The following is a 23,300-nucleotide window of genomic DNA, read 5'->3' on the forward strand; positions in this document are numbered from 1 at the left end:
CTTTTTTATTCTGGTGAGACCCCAGGGGACTGGGTCTGGATTCACCAGGGGAATTGGTGGGGAGAAAGGACGGAAGAGGGAGAGAGAGGCTGATTTCTCTCTGTGCCAGGATTACTTTCTCTCAGGAAGAGTCTGGGAGGGGGAAAGAGAAGGAGGGAGGAAGGTGAATTGTCCTCTCTGTTTTGTGATTCAAGGAGTTTGAACCACACAGTGATCTTCCAGGGTAACCCAGGGAGGGGAAGCCTGGGAGAGGCAATGGTGAGGGAAAGGGTTTACTTTCCTTGTGTTAAGATCCAGAGGGTCTGGGTCTTGGGGGTTCCCGGGCAAGGTTTTGGGGGGACCAGAGTGTACCAGGCACTGGAATTCCTGGTTGGTGGCAGCGCTACAGGTTCTAAGCTGGTGATTGAGCTTAGAGGAATTCATGCTGGTACCCCATCTTTTGGACACTAAGGTTCAGAGTGGGGAATTGTACCATGACAATGGCCCATGGAATACTAGGTGTGGGGAAGATCCTTATGGCTCTTTCTGCAATTGGGAAATTCGGCCCCCAACCGTGGAGTGATGTGGCCTGTGGTACAAAGGTAGGGATGTTCTCTCCTAATGAATACTGTCGGAGATTTACTCCCCATTATCTTCCGCCCATAGTTTTTAATATGGGAGGATGTGCTCTTGGCCATAGGAATTATATGGCCTTGTCTACATAATTATTTAGTTCACAGAAAGTTGACATGTGAATCTACCCTGCACTAGAGCTTGCCATTCACTAATTGTCCGTATGGACCCAGCTGATGTGTATTAACAGGTCAGTGGTGCACTCTGGTCTGGCTTTATAGGTTGAGGGATATAAAAATAGATCCAATTTTCTAAAACATTTATAAAAAAAATTCTCTTTAATCTATCCATTACTATTTAGGATGGCCTGCACAACTCTCTGATGGCTTTGCTACTTGTAATGCCAAGATCCATCCCAAACTCATGTGAATACAAATGTTATACCATATCATACTCACATGTGTACGAATTACACACACACTTTCTTTTCTCTCCAATTGAGCTCGCTGACAATGGCAGAATCAGATCACACTATATATGACTTATCAAGATCTGCCCATCTCTCTCTCCTCCCACCTGCTGTGTGTCTATATTATATATATAAAATGAGAGAGAGAGAGACAGATGCTGTAGTCTGGAACTAGTCTGTTCTTCTAAACTGCTGCACAGTACAACTGCCCTAATTTGCTTGATTTCCCTTTTAAAAGGATCAATGGTTATAATATTCAGGAGGGTATATAGCGTACACGCACGCACTCACACACACCATTTAAAATTGTAGGCATGAAAGTGACAATCATAATTTACCTTTGTCATTTGTTCTGCCATTTGTAGACGTCCATCTAGTTCACGTCGGATCTGAGCTGCTTGTTCATCTGCATTATCCAGCTTTGGTACAGAGCACACAAAATGCAAAAATTAATCATGTGGGACAAGCTATGGTAATTGACTGTTTTAATTGTAATAAAAACAACATTTCAAAATAAGGGAATAACAGAAAAGCTTCAAATATTCTCTGTATTTATAGTAAAATGTTACACACAAATAAAGGTCTGACTTTCATCAGAAATGCAAGGCAATTTCAATTTGTAAGTGAATCGTGACACTATATCATTAGAGAGAAGGTGGATGCGGTAATATTTTATTTAATATAATATTTTATTGGACCAACTTCTTTTGGTGAGAGAGATAATCTTTTGAACTTACACAGAGCTCTTCTTCAGCTGTGTAAACTCAAAAAAATATATTACCTCACCTATCTTTTGTCTAATATCCTGCAACCAACACAGCTACAAGAACACTGAATGTATCATGACAAGTACAAATGCAAATTATCATGGAGGCATTAGCCACTAGAGCTATGACATACAAAGAGATTTATATAGATTAGTTGTGATTAAAAATTCCCAATATTTTCCTCATTATTAGGACATTGTAACTTCCAAAAGTGCTTCATGGGAGATAGAATGCAGGATTATCAAAGGACCTTACAGTCTAAATTTTAGATAGATACAATAAGTGAGTGTGACAAAAAACAGGGAGGGTGAGGAAAAACTAAGATTACATAAATAGAACCATCCGTGCAATTTTAAAACCACATGAACCATTTTAACAGCCGATTTTTAGAACGGGAACAAGTGGAGGGAATAGAGCATTGCCTGTGATGTGCTCATGGTAGCCTAAACCCTGGAGGAGACAAGCAGCCACATTTTACATCAGCGGGAGTATTTCTGTTGTTCTCATACTCAGCTTTAGATATAGTGACAGCTTCCCAACTAGCCCTTCAAGGCATCTCCCTGGCCAACCAGGATCATTTTGGTTTTGCCAGGGCTGAGTTTGAACCAGTTGCTCTTCATCCAGAAAGCTGATCTCTTGTAAACATTGTGGCAACTTATCATGGCGGTGATTGCATCAGTGGATAATGTGATATGCAGACAGGTGTCATCAAGATATATAGAGAGCAAGACCCATGACATCATACTCTCTCTCCAAGTGCTGTTATAATAGCTAGTTTAAGACTTTGGACCTAATCTTCAAAACAATTAATGGATCACGTCCAAGCTACATTAGAAACCACATCTCCATCTATGAACTGCCAAGACCACTGTGCTCCACAGACAATGCAGATTACAAAGACCAGCACAAAGTATGTGAGATCTGGGGACAAAACACTCTTAGCTGAGTGTTGCTTAACTTTGTTACTCCTTGCCTTCTCGTTACTGGCTCCTCTCTACTACATGCTGTTATGCCTTCCTGAACACTCTCAAGAGACCTCCTAGTTTTATTCACATGCTCATCAACAAATCCTTTCTGCCAGTCAATTATTTTTGCTAATTGCTTGCCTCTCTCCAGCCTACGTTTTCACTCCATTTTCCCCAATATATTTTACTCTCTCTCCCATCTCTTAAAACAGCAAAGGTATTTTTATTATTATTATAGGTGGGGCTGATAGCACTGACTATTAAAGTTACACAGCACTTCATACAGCACTCTCTTTTCAGTTGCTTATAACCATTTGGGCTGACATTTTCTATGTTAGGTGTATGACTCAGGCTGAGCCCAAATAAAATAGTTCAGTCACTGCCAAGAAAGAAGTTAAGGAAAAATATATTGTTTGCCAGTGGTTTTTTTTTTTTAAATGATCTTTTCCTTGAACAGCTCTGTTGCTCCATGCTTTGGAACAGGGACTTGAAATTGGCAAGGCAGCAGCCTGTGCAGCAGGGATGTGTCTTTTGCTGTCCCTGTGATCATCCACCCACATTAAGCCAAACTATAAACCTTTGAAAAATAATCTCAGTTCACACATGGTCATTTTTAGTAGCTAAATTCCCTAAAATTGTCTTTACTGGGCATGCTCCAACCTAGGGCTAAGCAGCACTTTCCCTGCAATTGCAGCTTTGGTCTGATGAGGGTCATGCCAGGTCCAGGTCGTGAACTGAGAACAGGGGGGCTCTTCTGTACTCTGTGACTTGCTGTTGGACTCAAGCTGAGTGGAGAAGGAAGCTGCCTGATTCAAATGCAGAGGGGACAAGAGTCACACCTGCAAAGGAGGGGTGGGGAAAGTAGATTGGAACAAGGAACCTGGCAAGGGAACCTGGTACTGGGAAGTGGAGTGCAGATAATACTGAGAATTGCTTAGCAGGACACTAGGACTGATTGGGCAGGAGACTAGTTAGGAGAAACAATACCTGGCTACTTCATGTTTTTCTTGGACCTTCCTCTGAAGGTACTAGTACTAGCCAGTGTCAGTGACAGGATACCAGACTAAATGGTACTACATCTTCAGCTCCATAAATAGCATTTCTATTGAAATGACATCCTCCAATAACCGAGAATTCTGCCTAAGTGGCAAATAAGACCACTTACTTATGGAGGTCATTCTGCTTAAGCAGTTTCTGCTGTAATAGCCCTTATTTAGGCAAAACTGGCTTCAATGTGAGTTTATCTGAGTAAGAACCACAGGTCAGATCAATAGCATAATATCTTGATCAGTTTGCTACCTGTTTGTTTATGTGCATAAACAATATGGAAAGGGAGCACAAGTCTACTGAATGAGAAACCATGGTTTTAGAGGTTGAAATCCAAGGACAGAATGATTTGCAGTTCTGATTGTGTTATATTACCTAAAGGACCCTAACTCATGTTCATGCATTTTGACACAAAAGGGAAATGGCACTATATGAAAAATCTGGCTAAAGTACAAGAACAACTTGCAGTGGAAGAGGTAATCATATTGCCAAGAGGTAATGCACTAAATTCCATGATGTTCGTCTGAGTTCCTATACACACACACAGTATGTCAAATATCATTCACAGAAGAAATTAAAACATTTTAATTATATACAAATGGGAATATCAACCTGACAGAAATTACAGTTCTTCACATCCATAATTATTAAAGCTCGCTCTCCCCCTTGAGCATTTCATTAATGTTAAATTAGTTTCTTGTAACTTTTAAATTCTATATTAATGTGAAATAACAAATGTGCAGCTTTAAACGTATTCTAAATTAATGACTGAATTCAAAATATTTTAACACATCTGCAGCTTTGGGGCCCATTCTCATTTCCGTTACATCAATCAAAACGCACTATAACTTTCTTCTATGCTCTTTGAGTGGCGGGCAGCTTCTGGGCCACATAATGTTCCCCAGTGATCATCTCTTTCAATGCTGATTAGTTGGTACTCTGCTATACTGGGAGGCCGCTGAGAGGTGCCTTCAATGCTGACTAGTTGGGACTCTGCTATACTGGGTGGCCGCTGAGAGGTGCCTACCTGAAGTAGCCAAGAGTTTTCCCTATGGCATTTCTATCTGATAGCCAAGGCGAAAAGTTAGAGACATAAGGTGAGTGAGGTAGTATCTTTTATTGGATCAACTTCTGTTGGTGAGCGAGACAAGCTTTCGAGCCGCACATCATCTTACCCACCTAGTCTCTCTAATATCCTGGGACCAACACAGCTACAACATTGCATACAACCACGGAAAAGTTGTCAGCCACTATGGTGCAATAAAGGTCATAGTTTGGCAGGTCATGTGTTCTGTTTTAAGCTGGACAGGTCTGTTTTCTCAAACTTTGTTCCCTGTCCAGTATGAATGTAAAACTGGACATGGTTTTGTCCAGCATCACACTGCATGGGATGGAGGACACCATAATGAAGACAGCACCACTCTGTCCCACCAGCATGACCTCACATATGTACAAGGTCATGCTGGTGGGGGCAGGATTACACAAGGAGGATGGTGTCACATTGCTCCCAGAATGTCCGGTGTTCTGCTCAATGACCATCCTAGTCACAGTGGAATAGTTTAGAAGCCTTCTTATGATATTAGAGGGGGAAATGGTTGATTCCTCCATTCTACTAGCAACAAATGGAGTCCAGAACTGCTCCTGGGAATGAGAGGGTAAGGTTCAGATTCATGGCTGTCCTGTGAGCATGTGGCATTAAGAAATATGGTAGGTGTGGAATATGTAGATACAGGTTTTTCATACTGTCCCCTTTCCTTGTCACCAAAGATAAGACTACCCAGAAAAAGACACCTATTCCAAGCAACTCTAGGTCTATGAAGCCCTTATTCTGCCAAAATTTATACATGTGCTCAGCTTTACACGTGCCAAGCAGTCCCATTGACTTTAACAGTAAAGTTAAGCATGTTCATAAGTCTTTGCAGTGTCACAGCCTAAGAGCAGTAAACTCCTAATGTTGTGCATTGACCCCAGAAAAAGATGGTTAATGTTCCTAGAATTTCTCAATCTTGTGAGCCAGGATTAGCAGCTAAGTACAGACTGTAGAAAGATCAGCAACTCTCAAATAAGCCAGAAAACACAAAAGGCCAACACCTAATCAACAGCAACAACACTTTTGGAGATGGTATCAATGAAGGCTCATCTTTGGGGTCATAAAATCCTATCAGAATATTGGTTTCAACCTTAAATTATTTGCACAGGCAAAACAAGCAGAATAAAGGTTTATTTAAAGGCCAGGCTATATAGTTCTCTCAAATACTTCAACTGTTTTTTATTAAACCCTTTATTAAAAACTCTTTTATCAGTCTTTTGTTTCAGATAGAGTGTTACAGCGGACAAAAATCACTCTTCAGTGTCTTATCAGACAATTCCCTCATTTAACCCCAAATTAATATGTAAAATACATATTTCTTAAATTTATTTATCAAAATAGGAGTCTAGTTCTTCAAAGGTGTTGGTAGTAGGGTTTGGGGGCTTTGTTAGTTTGCTTGAGGGTTTTTCTGTTTGTTTTTTTGTTCTTGTCTTCTTACAGACTAAATTCTGGATTACAATTCTGATAAGATTTACAATTTTCAGATGCATGAAATGACCCCCAAATGAAGCATTTTGCTTTAATATTTTATTTCCTTTTTAAGAATTTACTTAATTCAATGCTGCTATGGAGTCTGAGTGCTCAGTCCTACAAAGACATTATGCACATGCTTTAGTGCTTTGTGGGATTAGGGATGCAGTGCTCAGCATGTTGCACGATCAAGCCCTGAAACTTTTACATTCTGACTTGAATTTGAAATCTTTGCACTATTATAGATTTTTACACTTAATAACAGACCTCATCCTGGAAGGTGCAGAGATCCTCCTGCAAGTTTCTAAAGGCCCTGCACTCTCATGGTCTCCATCATGAGTTTCAGGGGCACAACACCTCATAGAAGGAGCGTTGCACTTTGCAGGATCAGTATCTCCTACAGTAGCGATGAATAACTCCAATAGCAATGCATCCTAATGGCCTAGGCCCAAATCCTCAAAGGTGACATCAGTGAAAGTTAGGCCCTGATTCCTGAGGATCTGGGTCCTGACCCTGCAAGCTCCACACACAGAATTCCCATTGATTTCAAAGGGAATTCTGTCTACATAATCAGTTCTTAGTTCTTCCTAGTCCCCTGCCACCCAATCAACCCCCTCTCCCAATTAACCTACAGAGTGCAGAAAATATGCTGGATTTGGCAAATAAAAACCCCGTGGAACTGGCAGTATTTAAGCTTATGTGCAAGGAGGAAGCAAAGTAAAACAAAACACAAGAGAATGAGGAAAGACCTTTCATACATACAATCTGTAAACTTTGCAAAAAGTAACCAGGATCTTTTCCTTAAAATTATCTCTCTTCTGGATGAAGAATAAAATATACATCGTTTATAGGAAATCCTAGTTAAAAGACAACTTCAGGGCCCACTGAAGGATGCTCTAAAGTAAACCACAGTACTTTCACTTCAATCTGTCTGCAGCTAAAAAATAAAAGGTGTATTATAAAAGACGATCTGCAAAGCTTTTATGGAATGTTTTAACAGTTTTCATATGTTAGCATGTACATTTTAAATCCTAATAACTTTTAAAATTCTTCTATTGTCTAATGCTTAAAAATAAATATCAATATTATCCATCATCATTAAAAATAAAAATTCTGCCAAACCTACAAACAATATCAAGCAAGATGCATAGCTCAAATCATGAATCTCTCACTCATGTTGTCAGGCAGGGGGCTTACAAGCACTATTTTAAAAAGAATCATGAAAAGAGGCATGCTAACAAAAATTAATCTATGAATTTATGAAAAAAAACAAAGGTAAAGTGTACCTTCAGAGACCATGAATTTCATAAGCTGAAAAAAGTTAACACACTTGAAAGCGCTTTATAGATCACCTTTAAAGAAGTCCAATACTGTAAAGGCATGCTTTTTAAATTATACAAAACAGGCATGTGGTGGAGTGTACAAACCTCACAAATCAGGAGCAAATTAATGGGCTGCTGGGGGCCAATCAGCCCCACCCCATGACACCTGAAGCAGATACCCAACATTAAGGGAGGAGCTAAAAAGAGAGAGCCCAGCTCATTTGCTGCCTGGGTGGGATGGAAAGCAGATTTGGAACTCTGAATGTGAGAAAGAAGTGGCTGGGGCCAGGAACTGGGAAAGAATGCTGCCTACTCAGGACCTCTCTGAGGGAATAGAAGTGTTTGTTTCTTTGTGTTGATTTTGGACTTTTGGTACCCCAAAGAGGTGGGACTGTTACATGACATCACTGGAGGGCTGTCACCTGAACTCAGAAGCTGTTGACGGATGAGTGGAGCAACAGAAGACAAGACTAGGAAGGAAACAGAGGCAGAGCCACTGGCCCACCACACCACCAGTGGTGTGCGGGCGGGTGTGCAGCCACAGCAAGCTATCATACTGGGACCTGTGCAAATACAAAGATAATATTTTCTCCTTTGGAAATTATAGGTATACATTTCTGTTTTGTATATCACAACCACTAAGAGTTCCTCTTCCTTTTGCCTCCATATTATGGGTGACATTTTGTGAGATGCAGCACAGATTTTGCCAGTCAGGGACAGGTGGTGCTAAGCTGTCTGTAAGCCACATTTGTCCTCTCCTGATTATGGGCTTTTCTGGTGACCAGAGTGGTCTTTAGTGTAATTTAGACTGCTAAATTTTGGTGCTAAATTACAGCAAGCTGTGCCCTCCAGACTACGGGCAGCAGGGCTGTCCAAAATCTTTGCGGTGCTACCTTCTGCAGTCTCACCCCCTTTTGTTCCCAGACCCATGCTCTTGGTCTGTCATATGTGCCAGAGGTCCTCAGGAGACAGCCAGGGGAATCCTCCTGGGGCCCTTTTATGCCACTCTGGTCTCTCTGCTTATATGAAGGAAGAGTGAAAATTTCACACCACATATCCAACACCCTGCTGACAAGTATCCATGCAGCTACACAACAAGACTCGTCAACAACTACATGCACTGTACTGGCCTGAGTTATACAATCCTTACATTCGACATGTGCCAAAAAAGAAAGTTCTCAGAAGCTGTGTCTGGAATTTTTAAGCTGACTTACTCCAGAACACTACATTTCAAGTTTAAATACATGAAATCTTATATCTTACTCAAAGTATCCCTTCGACCCTCTTATTCCACACGCAAGTTCTGTATGCAAGTTTGACTGCTCTTGTACTCTAGCTTAAAAGTATGCATACAGGACCTGCCATGGTGAGAATTTCTGGGCCCTGAAAGTATCTTAGAAGTCCTCGACTTGCCTATATTATTCAACCATATCTCATAAAAATACAATTAAGACTGCAGAAGTCAGCATATTAAATTAATATTAACTGGCAGAAAAATGTTTAAAAAGAAAGAAAATGTAAACCAAGAAACATAAGAACACATTTATTTTACTGGTTCTATAATGCCAACTCCCATGGCAGCTAAGTTCTTTGATAAGGGATTAAAATACCTATTAGTGAGCACAAATCTGGGGGGAAAAACCAGACACTAAACAAAATAAAAGGCCTTCACACCACGTACTAGATGTAGGCTTTGATACTTTCAATTCCAAAGCCAGAACCACTGTACTGAGAAAGTCCTGTTGCTATATAGGGCGTGATCAAGCTTTGAGATGAAGAAAATCTCCCAAGTGATCTTAACAGCCATGGCATAGGGAGAGAGGTGCCCTCTTGAACAATTATGTTCCAATTTACTACGGGATTTAGAAGCCATCAACATCCTGAATCACACTTCAAAGTAAACAGGACTAGGAAGCAGACTTTGGACTCAATACAAATATTATTCATGCCAAATGCATTACACAGATAAGTGGCTGCATTCTGCATTAGCAGGATCTTCCAGGTAGATTTCCAGTTTTTCATTTCAGTGGCCAAACCAAACGTTTGAAAACTAACAATTCATTTGAAGATTGCCTTGGTCTGAATTAAAGTCTAGTCTTCCTTGTATTTTGCAGTTGACTTTTGTCATCTAGTGACTGGAAGGAATACTGCTTTGCTCCCTCTAGTGTCTTGTCCTAGCTTTACACAGTAGAGAATGGCATCAGTTGTTTCAATTTCCCTGTTTGGATTTGAGCAGAATGTGGCATTCCCCTTTAATTGAACAGGCCCAGAATTTTCACTCATTTATGCACAAGATCCTTTCTGTCATGTGCTGTCCATGGCACTGTTGTTGCCCCTCAAATCCAACAGTTTAGATATAATCATGCAGTTCAATTTATCTTTTGTTTCCTGAGCTGAATTTAAAATACTTTTTCTGCTGTATGAAGTTCCAGGACGTCAAGGACTCATAACTATAAGGGGACTCATTTCCTCTTCCCAACCTGGTAATCTGAGCAAACAGTTTGTAGAAGAATTCCATAGTGAACCACATAACATATCCCAAATCTTTTGGAGGAAGTTGCATGTCTCTTTGGTACTTGGAAAAATCATTTGAAGAAAGTGTGTGGCTTGTTCTCTCTGTGGCTTTGTGAATCATAGACAGGGTCCACTTGACTACTCATCATTTGCGTCAGATTTTATACAAAGATAAAAGTCCAGGCATTGGGTACTCGTTTACATGGACACATGCACACTGTGAACTGGAAACAAATATTTAAAATATTTATTCACTCACTGTGGTCTGTTTAGGGATTGAGGGGAGGAAATCAGAGAACTGTAGGTGGTCAGATACTGAATTGTAAGTCTCCAATGTTTCTTCCAATTGTATTTTTCAGGGCTATAATGTATTGCTATTATAAAGATCTTTTCAAAACTTGGGAACTAACAACAGGTTTTGGAAGGAAAAATCCAATAAAAAGAGAAGGTTGGAAAATTAAACCATTACAATGAAGCTTAACACTGAAATCTATTTCCTTTCACACTTAAATGATTTTTCCTCTATCACATGCATTTATTGGTTTGTTTTCACAGTACTGTTCATAAATCCTGGCATACCGGCATACTGTCTTTCTGTTCACTGATGAATCTATCCTTAAATGCAGATCTTCTCCCCATAGATTATTTGCTTTTGCAATCATACAAAAAAAAAAAAAGGTGAATCCAAATCTTACCACACAAATCTTGGCAATCTATTTTTAAATGTGTGAATAGTTTTACAAGCTAGTCTGAAACAGCAGGCTCTGAAACAATGGCAAACTCCATACTTCCTAGCATGTATAACTCACACTACTAGTATAGGTGAGGCTTTGTTTTACAACCCTAAATCCAAAAGTTAGTGAACACTCTGCCACTGACAAAATTTGTTTTGATCATAGTCATTTGTCCACATGACTAAACTACCATGCCATTTGTCACAAAAATGACAGTCTCTGCTCAAGAAAGACATGGAATTGAAATAGTAGGGGATCAACTCATCCCATCAGTTGTGCATATACAACTACCACTGTAGTCAGTGGAAGCTGCTTGTATACAACTGATGGGATAAATGACTCCACCATGCAAGTGTTGCATTCCCTTGTCAGACAGATGGATAGAATTGCATAGCACCTGTCACCACCTTAAATGAGGCACCAGAGACATCAGTCTCTTAATTTATAAGCACTTATTTACTCATTTTGAAAAACTATATTGAGAAGGCTATATTTATATATGATCAACAAATCAACATCAGCAGTGAATAATTCTGTCACACGATACTCTCTTTAATAGAATAAGCACAGGATAATTTTGTAAAAGTCTCAAAATATTTGTCATCTAAAGATCTACAATGATATTCAACACCTGAAATATCCTCTGTCTAAATATACTCAGTATATCATTACTGATTTACCTGAAAGTAGTAAATCAATGAGATACTTGTAAGAACCATTCAATGAGGTTCTCCCTACAGACACACCTGGTACTATATTTATTTACCTTTATTGTATTTATCAAACAGCTTAAGAGAGGGTCTAAAAGGCAGCAAAAGCCTAGCAATAATCAATACAAAGCTGACTTCTGATTTGTTCAGCTGCTACCTTTCTTTTCTTCTTAGTCAGCAAAGGGGATGTGTTTTGTAGATGTATTTGTACACAAGTGGATGATACCTGAAATACTACACAAGGTTTAAATCTTGAAAAAAAAGGATTTTCATTACTTTTCTGGTTTGTTGGTACATACATTTTTAATGCAACACTTGAAATTCCAGTGCCTGACATTTCTTTTGTCTTTCTAGGTAAAGTTATAATATCAATTAACTGCATATAATCTGCCATTGTTGTAATGATTGATCAGCTCACTAGATTAATACTAATTTGACATAAAACTAGCAAACTAGATAACTAAAGGGAATGGCTCAGAAATAACGTGGTAGTATAGTTTTATGTTTCTGTCATTTTTATATTTGTATTCTATTTTTTTCTGGATACCTTCAGTTTGGATATCTCTAGTTGAAACCGGAATAAAAAGTTATAGTCTGTGTCCATAAAATGACTGGAGTGAGTGAAGAGTTTAGACTGAACGCTTGAACTGAAATTAAGTGATAATTAATGCTGAATATATTGAAGAACAACTACGTTTGCAACCCACAAATGAACCATTGAATACTTAAAACCTAAAAGGAATTAAAAGATCTCTAATATAATTAAGTGATATCATTTCTTCTGCTCTGGCACCAAGAGGAGATAATTCTAAACTAACTAATCAGAAAAGTCTAACCAGAGGGTCACCTTATCTTTTTTTTTTTTTAATACTCTTTAATCTCGAGAAATGAGGGGAGAGGGAGAGGGTTTGAGGGTATAAATAGAAAACATAATAATGGCAGATACTTTTTCCTTATTAGCTACCAGATGCTGTGATCTAGGGCTGGATTTAGAGGCAGGCAACCCAGGAGACAGACAGTGGTGCAGGGCTTGCGGGGTGCCAGGCTCGCTGTGCTATTTTTGTCGTTAACAACAAAAGGGAAAATAGAACAGTTAAAAGAAAAATGTTTCATGTATTCCGTATTTGGATCCACTTTTCACTAACCTCCTAAAATGTTCTGGACTTTTGTAGAATCTTGAAGAACCTTCCAGAGTTTCTGAGAACTACATTTTCTTCAAATGTTGTCCTACTATGTTGTAAACCATGGTCTTATGGGTATATAAAGGGTGGTGCTTTGCCAATCAGTCGGTGAGATACAAGAACAAATTGAAGTGAAGTGAGAGCCCAGCTGTGATACTGTGAACCTTGTTTTATTGTGGGCCTATTTTTAAAGGGGAAAGCCATGGTCTGCTCAAACCCAGACAGGAAAATTGAAACAGCTGATGCCATTTTCTACCATGCAAAGCTGGGGCAAGACACTAGATGGAGCAAAGTAGTATTCCTTCCAGTCACTAGAGGACAAAATTCAATTGTAAAGTGTACTTGTGTTTTAAGACTTGAAGAGTGTAGGTAGTGACTAATAAAGGACATATTTAATGAGACACCAGAGATATCTATCGAACACCTATCTACGCAACAATGTGAAAGAAATACTGTTACTTCTTTTGCCAGGCTTAAAATTGCAAATTAGCAGATTTACCTGAAGATAAGAAATGGAAATGTGAGGAAAGTGATGGAGAATCATCTAGTTTTCCTGGTGGCATAAAGGAGAGTGATGATAAAGAAAAATCTGGTTTATATGAAAAGGAGAGAAATGATAAGGAAGAATTAGCCTCGCATTATGACCGAAACAGCAGTGAGAAAAACTGCACACCACAAATCTATACATCAGATCCTGCTTTATGGTTGGCGATACTAAACTCTGTTAATATTTAAAAAACAAGAAGTCCTTGTAGCATCTTCAAAACTAACATTTATTTTGGCATAAGCTTTCGTGGGCTAGAATCCACTTCATCTGATGTATGACATAAAAAATACAGGAGCAGGTATAAATATATGAAAGGATGGGGATGTTTTACCAAGTGTTAGGTCAGTCTAACGAGAAATCAATTAACAGCAGGATACCAAGAGAGGAAAAATAACTTTTGAAGTGGTAAGAGAGTGGCTCATTACAGACAGTTGACAAGAAGGTGCGAGTAACAGTAGGGAGAAATTAGTATTGGGGAAATTAAGTTTAGGTTTTGTAATGACCCAACCACTCCCAGTCTTTATTCAGGCCTAATCTGATGGTATCTAGTTTGCAAATTAATTCCAGTTCTGCAACTTCACACTGGAGTCTGTTTTTGAAGTTTTTTTGTTGAAGAATTGCCACTTTAAGGTCTGTTATTGAGTGACCAGAGAGACTGAAGTGTTCTCCTACTGATTTTTGAATGTCCTAATGTCAGATTTGTGTCCATTTATTCTTTTATTCTGTCTGGTTTGGCCAATGTACATGGCAGATTACTGGCACATGATGGCATATATCATATTGGTAGATGTGCAGGTGAACGAGCCCCAGATGGTGCAGCTGATATGGTTAGCTCCTATGATGGTGTCCCTTGAATAGATATATGGACAGAGTTGGCACCGGAGTTTGTAGCAGGGTTTGTTCCTGGTTGGTGTTTTTGTTGTGTGGTGTGTAATTGCTGGTGAGGATTTGATTCAGGTTGGGGAGCTCTCTCTATTGATTGTACAATTTTGAACGGGCCAGGCAAAATCAAGGATATGACATTTCCAGTAAATGAACAGTGGTGACATTTCTCAAAGTCACACTGCGAAAGAGTGATTGAGAATGGTGAGAAACTGAATCGGCATTGACTAGTTTACTAAAAATCAACTGGCAAAGTGTTCTGTTTTCATTGCAAAATATTTGACAAGAATGCCAAATGTTGTTTGTGTTTTCTGGGTACAATTGCTGGCATAATTTGGCTGATGCTCTGAAGCAACATTCCCATCTCCAAATGGATGGAGGTCAAGTCCAGGCTCAAGCTGAATAAATGCACAGATGCAGAAAACCAGCACACTCTTAATGTAGAAACCCAGCATTGGAGGAACATGCCTGAACATCTGATCTCAATTAACCTCTTCCTTGCAACAAATAATTTGGCTTTCTCGGGCATGTCAGATAAGTTGTTCACTGAACAGAATGGTAATTTCCTCGGTTTGGTAGAGCTCTTTGGGAACTGGCGCAGTCAAGTAAAGCAGAGGTTGGAATCTGACATGAGGTGCAAAGTCTGGCAAACCAGACATGGTGGAAGCCTGGAAGTGGTAGCCAAAGGAGCAAATAGGCAGCAGAGTCAAGGGGTGGATGCGCAAAATTGTTGTTTGTTACCCGATGTGTGGGAAGTAGTTGGTTGCACCTGGTTTTGCCTGTGCCTAGGAGGTCTGTTGCGGTTTCTCCCAGTGTCATACGTCCTGCACTAGAGTTGGTGATGTTGTGCGCGGGGCCTCTAATAAGGTTGATACCCTTGTCTCCTAGGGATGGATGGGTATATGCCCAGTGTGCGCAAAGTGGCTCTAGAGTCCTTCATAGTGTGAAGGACTTTATAGGTTTTTTTGGAAAAGAATTTATCTTTATCAAAGGGAAGATCCTCCACTTTGGTCTGCAAATCCTTGGGGATACCAGATGCAGACAGCCAGGAATACTGGCACATCACCACTGCAGTGGTGTGGGCTGCTGTATCTGCCATGTCAATTGACGCCTGTGGTGCCGTCCTACACACCAATTGACCTTCGATGAGGACTGACTTGAAGTCCGCTTTCCTGTCCTCTGGTATATGGGAGGCAAAATCAAAAAGCTTGTTGTAATTGTCATAGTCATAGTTTGCGAGGAGGGCGGAACAATTTGCAATTCTAAATTGTAGAGTAGAAGTAGTATAAACTTTGCAGCCCAGGAAGTCAAGATGTTTGAGATCCTTGTCCTGCGGAGTGGGCCAGTAGTGCGGCTGCTTTGTTCTCTGTGTCGCTGCATCCACAAGAAAATTGGGTTGCAGGTGGGAAAATAAGAAATTGACATCCTTCGCAGGCACATAGTATTTATGATCAGCTTTCTTGCATGTTGGTGGGATGGAGGCACACCCTAACAATGCTGCGAGACAGCAGCTGAGCGCATGCGTCCTGACCGGGCACTGCTACCGAAGATCTCCGATCACTGCCAGGACACACCGTTACCTGGAGTGGAGCACCTACAGGGACACCACTAGAAGAACCACCATGGGACATGCCCCCAGAAGTCCTAGCAACACACATGGATACAGCAACTCAGGCAGGGCTTTGCAGTGTAGTCTGAAAGTCCAGCCTAGCCCCAGCTAGGCTAACCAAAGTGCAAATCATCTGGACTAACTCTACAATGAAGACGTTGCCTACTATCTCCTTGCTTTGAGCTCAAGACATGACAAAAAAAACTTCGTTATCTATTAAAAATTTCAATCTCTATTACAGTGAGTGACGAGGAGGGTTTCTGGGAGAGAAGACTGACAAAATGTCAAATTACTTTTAGATAAATCACTCTTATGCTTGCAGATTCTCTGTCAAAGGATGATGATGATAGAGGATAGATTTTGAAGCTGTACAGTTCACAAGGAAAATTTGAAAGAAAATAAAAGACTAAGTAATCCAATGAGTTATCTAGCTGCACAGGCCATTCCATTACCACAAGTTCATGCTACAAATGCATAAAATGGATGCATTTTAAATTGTGCTTTATTGTAAAATCTGCATTGTTCACTTTGTCACCTCTAATACACTCTACTTTATTTCTCAGTTGCATTTTTACTGATATATTATGCATTCAAAACAAGAGAGCAAAGACATCATCCTATTTGTCTAACTCAAATGTTGTGAAGAGAAATTCCTTTCAAATGATGATGATCTCCATAAAATAAAAAGTAGAAAATATATTTTTACAAATCCTGGTTTTCCTGGTAAATGCCAAGTTCTCAAAACCATGAGAAAGGAAACATTTTTAATACTAATTCCTTGCTGGGTCCCGTATTCCACTGGCACAGCACAGCTACATAGCTCTTCTTCATAGGCAGATCTGACCAGAGAGCAACCAATTAGAAATTCTCCTGGGAGCAGAAGAGGAGAAAAGACAAACGAGGCTATTTCCAAGAATGGATCTTAAATTACTGCCCTGACTGTCTGAATAACAACTGTAAAACCTGTCACTTGCAAAGCAGGCTATCCTTTCTGATGAAATACAGTGTGCACAGATTTAAAGAAGCCACTGTTAAGCCCCAGCTCCAGAAGCCACATTAGAAAGTGGACATGGGCTGCAAACAGGCAGAGCAAGGAAACCTGCCAGTATGGTCTGAATAGTGCCACTACAACCAATGAGCTTCCTACCCTCTTGCATCCTTTTGTCTCCTGAGCTCATTCTACTTCTGAAAAATGATATAAGAGCTCAAAAGTCAAAGCCTAATCCCTGCCTCTGTTTTGGTGTCCCAAAGGGCAGATGCTGAAGTATGTTGCTTCTGCCCACCTGGCCAGGTGAAAGACTGGGGCAAAAAAGACAAAGACGTGGGGCAAAAGGGAGAGGGGAAGAGAGCAATGGAAACTTGAATTTTTAGTGCCTGACATTTTGCCTAGCGTGCATACAAGGATGAATTACCCATATGTCCTGTGCCAATAAATCCGAGACTCAGATGTAGAGTACAGTTTGCTTTTTTATAGAAACGAAAATATCAGCGCCTATAATATATGCCACAGTGTAGATATCCTCCTTATCTGAACATACCTTGTATAAGCTTATTCAGGTACTGACAGAGTTAAGATCAGTTCCAGATACAGCCACATACATGCTTTATACAAGTAAAATGCAAATACAACAGTAATAGAGAAAGCTCATACTTTCCAGCATTGCCAATTCCAAATATTCAAAGATCACAAGTCAGGTCCCAACAAACCATGGGAATGTAAAAAAATAAAATAAAAGTTGAGTTCCTTTTATTTAGTTTCAGCTTTTTGCATTGTCAAGGTTTTCTCTCAACCATAAGGGCCAGAAATTTATATTTATGAAACATGGAAACTAAGATTCTCGTATAATCCCATGAATCCAGGAGCTGGGGCTTTCAGAGAAAACCCACCAGAAACCTTAAGACTTCCAATAAAATTGTGAGAGTTAGCAACACTGAAGAAACATCCAGCGAGTATATTTCACAGCTGGTACAGGAGTGCTGCCACATGAAATGCATTTCAAAAGACAGATTCAACTTTCAAAGTTAAAATCTCCAGATTAGGGATAATAAGGGAGGAATGGTTGAACAAAGTGAGTGTGCACTGATAAAAATCTCCTATAAACCAAATAATTTCTCCATTACAATAAACAGGTAAAGAGTATATTTATTAGCAAAAGGAGAGATATAGGAACTGCCCGTGACATAGATAATATGCTGAAATGGAAAAAAAAACAAGAGGAAGTAGTAGAAGTATAAAACAAACATCACTGACCTTATCATAAAGGAGAAATTAAATGTTTGTGTAAAAGAAAAACAAAATACTAAAGAATTAACCCCATACCAAAAATTTTAAGATTGCTGAGATTACTGAGATGACTGAGCACGTTGATTTTTTCAAAATTCGTTACCTAATATTTTATCCCTGAACAGATATCAAGTGGCAATTAGAAAAATTTAACCGAAAGGCATTTTTGCTAACAATTATATTACAAGTCTTAAGTCTTAGATATAAGATTTTGCAGAAGAACGTTAAGAGAATTTACATAAAAGAACTAAAGTACAGTACTGATGGTTCCTGATGCCAGATACCTACTAAGGCTAAAATGAAATATAGTTACCAGGAAGAAAACAGAAGCAGCATTACTTTGTCAACACTGAGGTTTAGGAGACTACATGACATCTAAGATGCAGGCTGAGAACTTGCTTCTAACTGAATCAGTCTGCTATGAACCATCACTATATTCCTTGAGGAACTACTGGGCAACATTAGATCATAAAGTAGCACCCACGTACCCTACAGATGACAGACATACAGGAAGAAACAACAATCTCTTGCCAACAAAATACCAGTAGGGGAAATTACAGATGGGAATGTTGGCCTCACCTTTGCAGGTGACACTAAACTTGTGGAACGCTCAGAGAAAGAAAATATGGAAATGGAAAAGAAAAGTTCAAGAAACCACAACTACAGAAACTGCATTTTTTAACAATAAAAACAGAGAAGATTTCAGTAGCAGACAGATCAACTGAAGAAGCCTGCTGAATATATGGTAGAGTTACTATAAGTGCTTTCTCAGACAGAATTCAAAACCTGATACCATCCAAATACTCCCGTAAGTATTAGGCTCTTCCCCCTACTTTTCTCACTTGTCTGTTTTCCCAGAACTGTGGGAGTATACTGTCCATTTTAGAGACAGAGGTAAAATAATATGCCAGATGGAAAGAGGATTTAAACATTAACTTGATCAAAATCTCATTCTACTCCACTGCAGTTCAGAAATACACAATAAAAGGCATGGATTTCTAGAACCAAGTGCTACGAAAACCATAGATTCAGCTAGGCTTGGCTTTTCCCAGTGAAGCAGCAGAAATCAGGAAAGACAATGGCTCTTGCTACGACACGAAAAACAGAAAAGAAAACTGCATCAGCCCCAAATATTATTTATTATTGTGTAACTTCCAGCTATTCTTATCCTCTTTGAGCTTACCACGGAACTCACTGTTTTGTAAGTCAAATAAAAAACCCTTACATTGCTCCTCATGTAGACTAGTCACACTCATAAATCCAACAGCCAAATACTAGCAAAGAAGGGAAAAGAAAGTGATTTCATGTTTTCACACATCAACACCTCAGCATCTGGCAGCTTCTGTTGCATCAATGGTAAGAAAGAAACTGACTGTTGAGGCACTAGGGCTCACTCTCATTCTATAGTAGGGGAAGAATAACAGAATGCCATGGAATTTTAAAGTTGGCAGCATTTCGTCATCCATTTTGCACTAGAAGTATAGATGGGAGTCTGTGACAAGTGATACCTTTGGAGAAAGGAGTCCACTATAATGACAATTATCTTATGTATTTATAAGATGCTATAAAACACTTATTATAGCATATACAAAGACACTCCATGACCAGGGACTTGCATACATGCAAACTCTCACTGTACAAGGTTTTTTTATTATTACTACTTCCTATAACATTAAACTCTTTCAGGAATTTTCCTAGAGTTCATTTGTAAAATTCAGGCTTTCGGTAACACGTAACCATCACTTGATTGTTCTACAGTGACTTCAGTTATAAAGTGAATGCAAATTTGAGGGTTTGCCTCAGAAGAATTAATATTTCATTTTCAAAATATTATGTAAAATGTTTTTCTCCGTAAGCGTTAATTATTGATTAAATTTTCTCTTGAGTGTTGAAAGCAAAGTGAATCTATGTAATTAGGGCAATAAATGTTAACGAATGCTGTATTCAACATGCAAAAGCACCTTGAATGTCACACCAATAATTTATCCCAAATAACTGTAGCTGCCTGTCACTTAATTAGATAAGAGCCTTAAAATTCAAGAGGACAGTGTATCTTTAGTTGAACTGCCAATTTATTATACTTTTTCAAGACGTAAACATTTCATTAACTAAGTTGTTTTCAGATTTCACAGAGTGAAAAAACAACCATGTCTAAACAGCAAAGTCTTACACAGAGGGAGGGAGTCCATATTTATTTGAAATGAAATCAGTATTTACATTTCATTTAAATTTAAAGACGCAGCTTCTGGGCAAATATTCTAGAAACAAAATTACTTTTTTTAAGCAGGACAATAATTGTGAGGAATGTCATTCTGAAGAAACACTTATGAAAGAATGAATGAACAGATGGAACTGTTCCGGCTGGTGGGTGCCTGAGATCTCTTTCTGGTAGCTGTTCCCTGAACTGAATCAGGAAGATCACTTTCAATCAATCAAATCAATAAGTAAATCTGATTCACCAGTTTCACCAATTGTGGGAGCAAAGAATATAGAAATTAGAGATAGTTATCTGCCAACAGATGAGATAGAAGGAGATGTGGTGGAAATACTCGGGAGTTAGTACATAGCTAACAAAGGAACTCTGGATCATTGAAGCTTGCCTATGCCTGAGACCAAAATTCCCAATAAGCTCCAATAAGACTTAGATTTTTGTTTCTGTGACTCCACTTGTTTTCCATTATGGCCATTTTCATCTTCTGTTAACATCCTTCTGGAGGTGAGATGTCTTATCTGGTAGTACCCATCCTCAGCCCAAGCCTATGATCGACTTCCCTAGCACTGTGTTGTCTTTGTCCTGAAACAAAGATACTCCAAGATCCATATCACTCTGAAAGCCCTGATCAGAAAAATTGTCTAAGAAAAGATAAGTGAATTTCCTTCTTCCTTAAAGCCACTACATGGAGAGAGACCCTAGAAGACCAAATGATAATGATCAAAGTTAAGAAAAGAAAATGGGTCTCATCCATATGCAAACAAGAATTGTCTGAGGATGGTAAAGCAAGAATGCTTTGAAGATAAGCCTCTTTTAGGAACTTATTTAGATGTTTCAGATCGGGATGAAGTGAGGAATTGGCACAACTAGGGCCTGGTCTGTTCTGCATTGATCTGTCCTGCTACCATAGAGAACTCTCAGTGCCATATATGCAAATAATATTATACATGCAAAAGCAGCAAAGAATCCTGTGGCACCTTATAGACTAACAGACGTTTTGGAGCATGAGCATATATATACCTGCCCCTGGAAATTTCCACTACATGCATCTGAGGAAGTGGGTATTCACCCACGAAAGCTCATGCTCCAAAACGTCTGTTAGTCTATAAGGTGCCACAGGATTCTTTGCTGCTTTTACAGATCCAGACTAACACGGCTACCCCTCTGATATTATACATGCAAATTACCTTGAGGTCCTGGGTACCTTAAATATTTTAATTCAAAACCAAGACTTGTTTTTAATAAATTCACAATACAAGCCAATTAGGGCTGTCGAACAATTTTTAAAAATGAATTATGATTAATTGTGAGATTTAAAAAAAGTGTTGATAGTCACAGTTATAATCAGTCCAGAGAAGGTTGGCCAGGGTGGCTCCATGGAGGCCAGAAACAGGAGCGAAGCAGGGTGGTGTGAAGAGGGGGACCCTGGCCCCAGAGGCATGCAGCAGTTCCCCCCAGAGCATGGCATCCTGGGGGTTGGCCCCTCTCGCCCATTCCTAAAGCCAGCCTCGTCCAGTGGGGAGGGGATGGTGTAGGCAGCAGTGGCTGAGCTCCTCTCTCCCCCTTGGAAGGTGTTTAACAGGGTCTCCCAAATTTCCCACTGTCATAAACAGATAGCTAAGGGTTAATGTTCTTTTACCTGTAAAGGGGTAACACCAGTAACCTGAAACACCTGACCAGAGGACCAATCAGGAAACAAGACTTTTCCAAATCTGGGTGGAGGGAAGTTTTGGGTGTGAGTTCTTTGTGTCTGTTCTTTTCTCGGCTCTGAGAGTGATCTTTCTATCTCCAGGCTTTCTAATCTTCTGTTTCCAAGTTGTAAGTACAAGGATAGTAAGACAATAGGTTTATATTGTTTTCTTTTGTATTTACATGTGTGTAGTTGCTGGAATGTTTTAAATTGTATTCTTTTTGAATAAGGCTGTTTATTCATTTTTTTTCCTTTAAGCAATTGACCCTGTATATTGTCACCTTAATACAGAGACTATATTTTATGTCCTTTTTCATTCTTTTTATATAAAGCTTTCTTTTTAAGACCTGTTGGAGTTTTTCTTTAGTGGGGACTCCAGGGAATTGAGTCTGCAGCTCACCAGGGAATTGGTGGGAGGAAGAAGTCAGGGGGAAAATCTCTCTGTGTTAGATTTACTAAGCCTGACTTTGCATACCCTCTGGATGAGGGGGAAGAGAGATTAGCTCTCTTGATACTTGTGTTTCCAGGCCTTGAAACAGGGAGGGTAGAATCCCTTTGTTTAGATTCACGGAGTCTGCTTCTGTATATCTCTCCAGGAACCCAGGGAGGGAACACCTGGAGAGGAGGAGGGGGAAGGGAAATGGTTTATTCCCATTTGTTGTAAGACTCAAGGAATCTGAGTCTTGGGGTCCCCCAGGGAAAGTTTTGGGGAGACCACAGTGAGCTAGGCACTGTATAATTCCTGGCTGGTGGCAGCAATTACCAGGTCCAAGCTGGTAACTAAGCTTGGAGGTTTTCATGCTAACACCCATATCTTGGACACTAAGGTCCAGATCTGGGAAGAAATGTTATGACACCCACAGACTATGGGACTGGGTCACTATCAATTAGTGAAGTGGGGGGAGAGACCCCTAGAGTCACCCAGGCGGGGGAGGGCAGGGGATCCTGCAGCAGTGGCTCCGAAGATCCCTTTGTGTCCTTGCAGCTGCTGGCAATTGCCCTTACTTCTCCCTCAATGTAAAACAAATCAACAGATCATCACAGGGGGAAGGGGCACAAGACCGACCCTGAGGATTCCAGTAATCTGCGCATCTGGTCTGGATATTATGGAGTCTTTTGTCCTGCTCACTGCCACAGCCGGTGCCTCCCTCCCCACCTGGCTACCTCCAAATCCCATCTCTAGAGGTGTGCGATTAACTCTCATTTTAAAAATTATGCATTAATTTGTTTTTAATTAATCGCATGTGTTAACCTA

The 23,300-nt window shown here is 39.7% G+C and overlaps 1 protein-coding gene across 24 annotated transcripts in view; it reads right to left on the reverse strand.

Moving 5' to 3' along the window:
- CADPS2 (calcium dependent secretion activator 2) overlaps window positions 1-23,300 on the reverse strand; it is a 602,399-nt gene that overhangs the window by 385,853 nt on the left and 193,246 nt on the right. For all 24 annotated transcript variants that reach the window (XM_030549117.1, XM_030549118.1, XM_030549116.1 and 21 more), the window contains exon 4: window positions 1,360-1,440. In XM_030549117.1, coding sequence (XP_030404977.1) covers window positions 1,360-1,440 — 81 coding nt within the window. The remainder of the gene's footprint in view (window positions 1-1,359; window positions 1,441-23,300) is intronic.

The sequence above is a fragment of the Gopherus evgoodei genome, chromosome 1 (assembly GCF_007399415.2).
Source record: "Gopherus evgoodei ecotype Sinaloan lineage chromosome 1, rGopEvg1_v1.p, whole genome shotgun sequence".
In the NCBI taxonomy this organism is placed as follows: domain Eukaryota; kingdom Metazoa; phylum Chordata; order Testudines; family Testudinidae; genus Gopherus; species Gopherus evgoodei.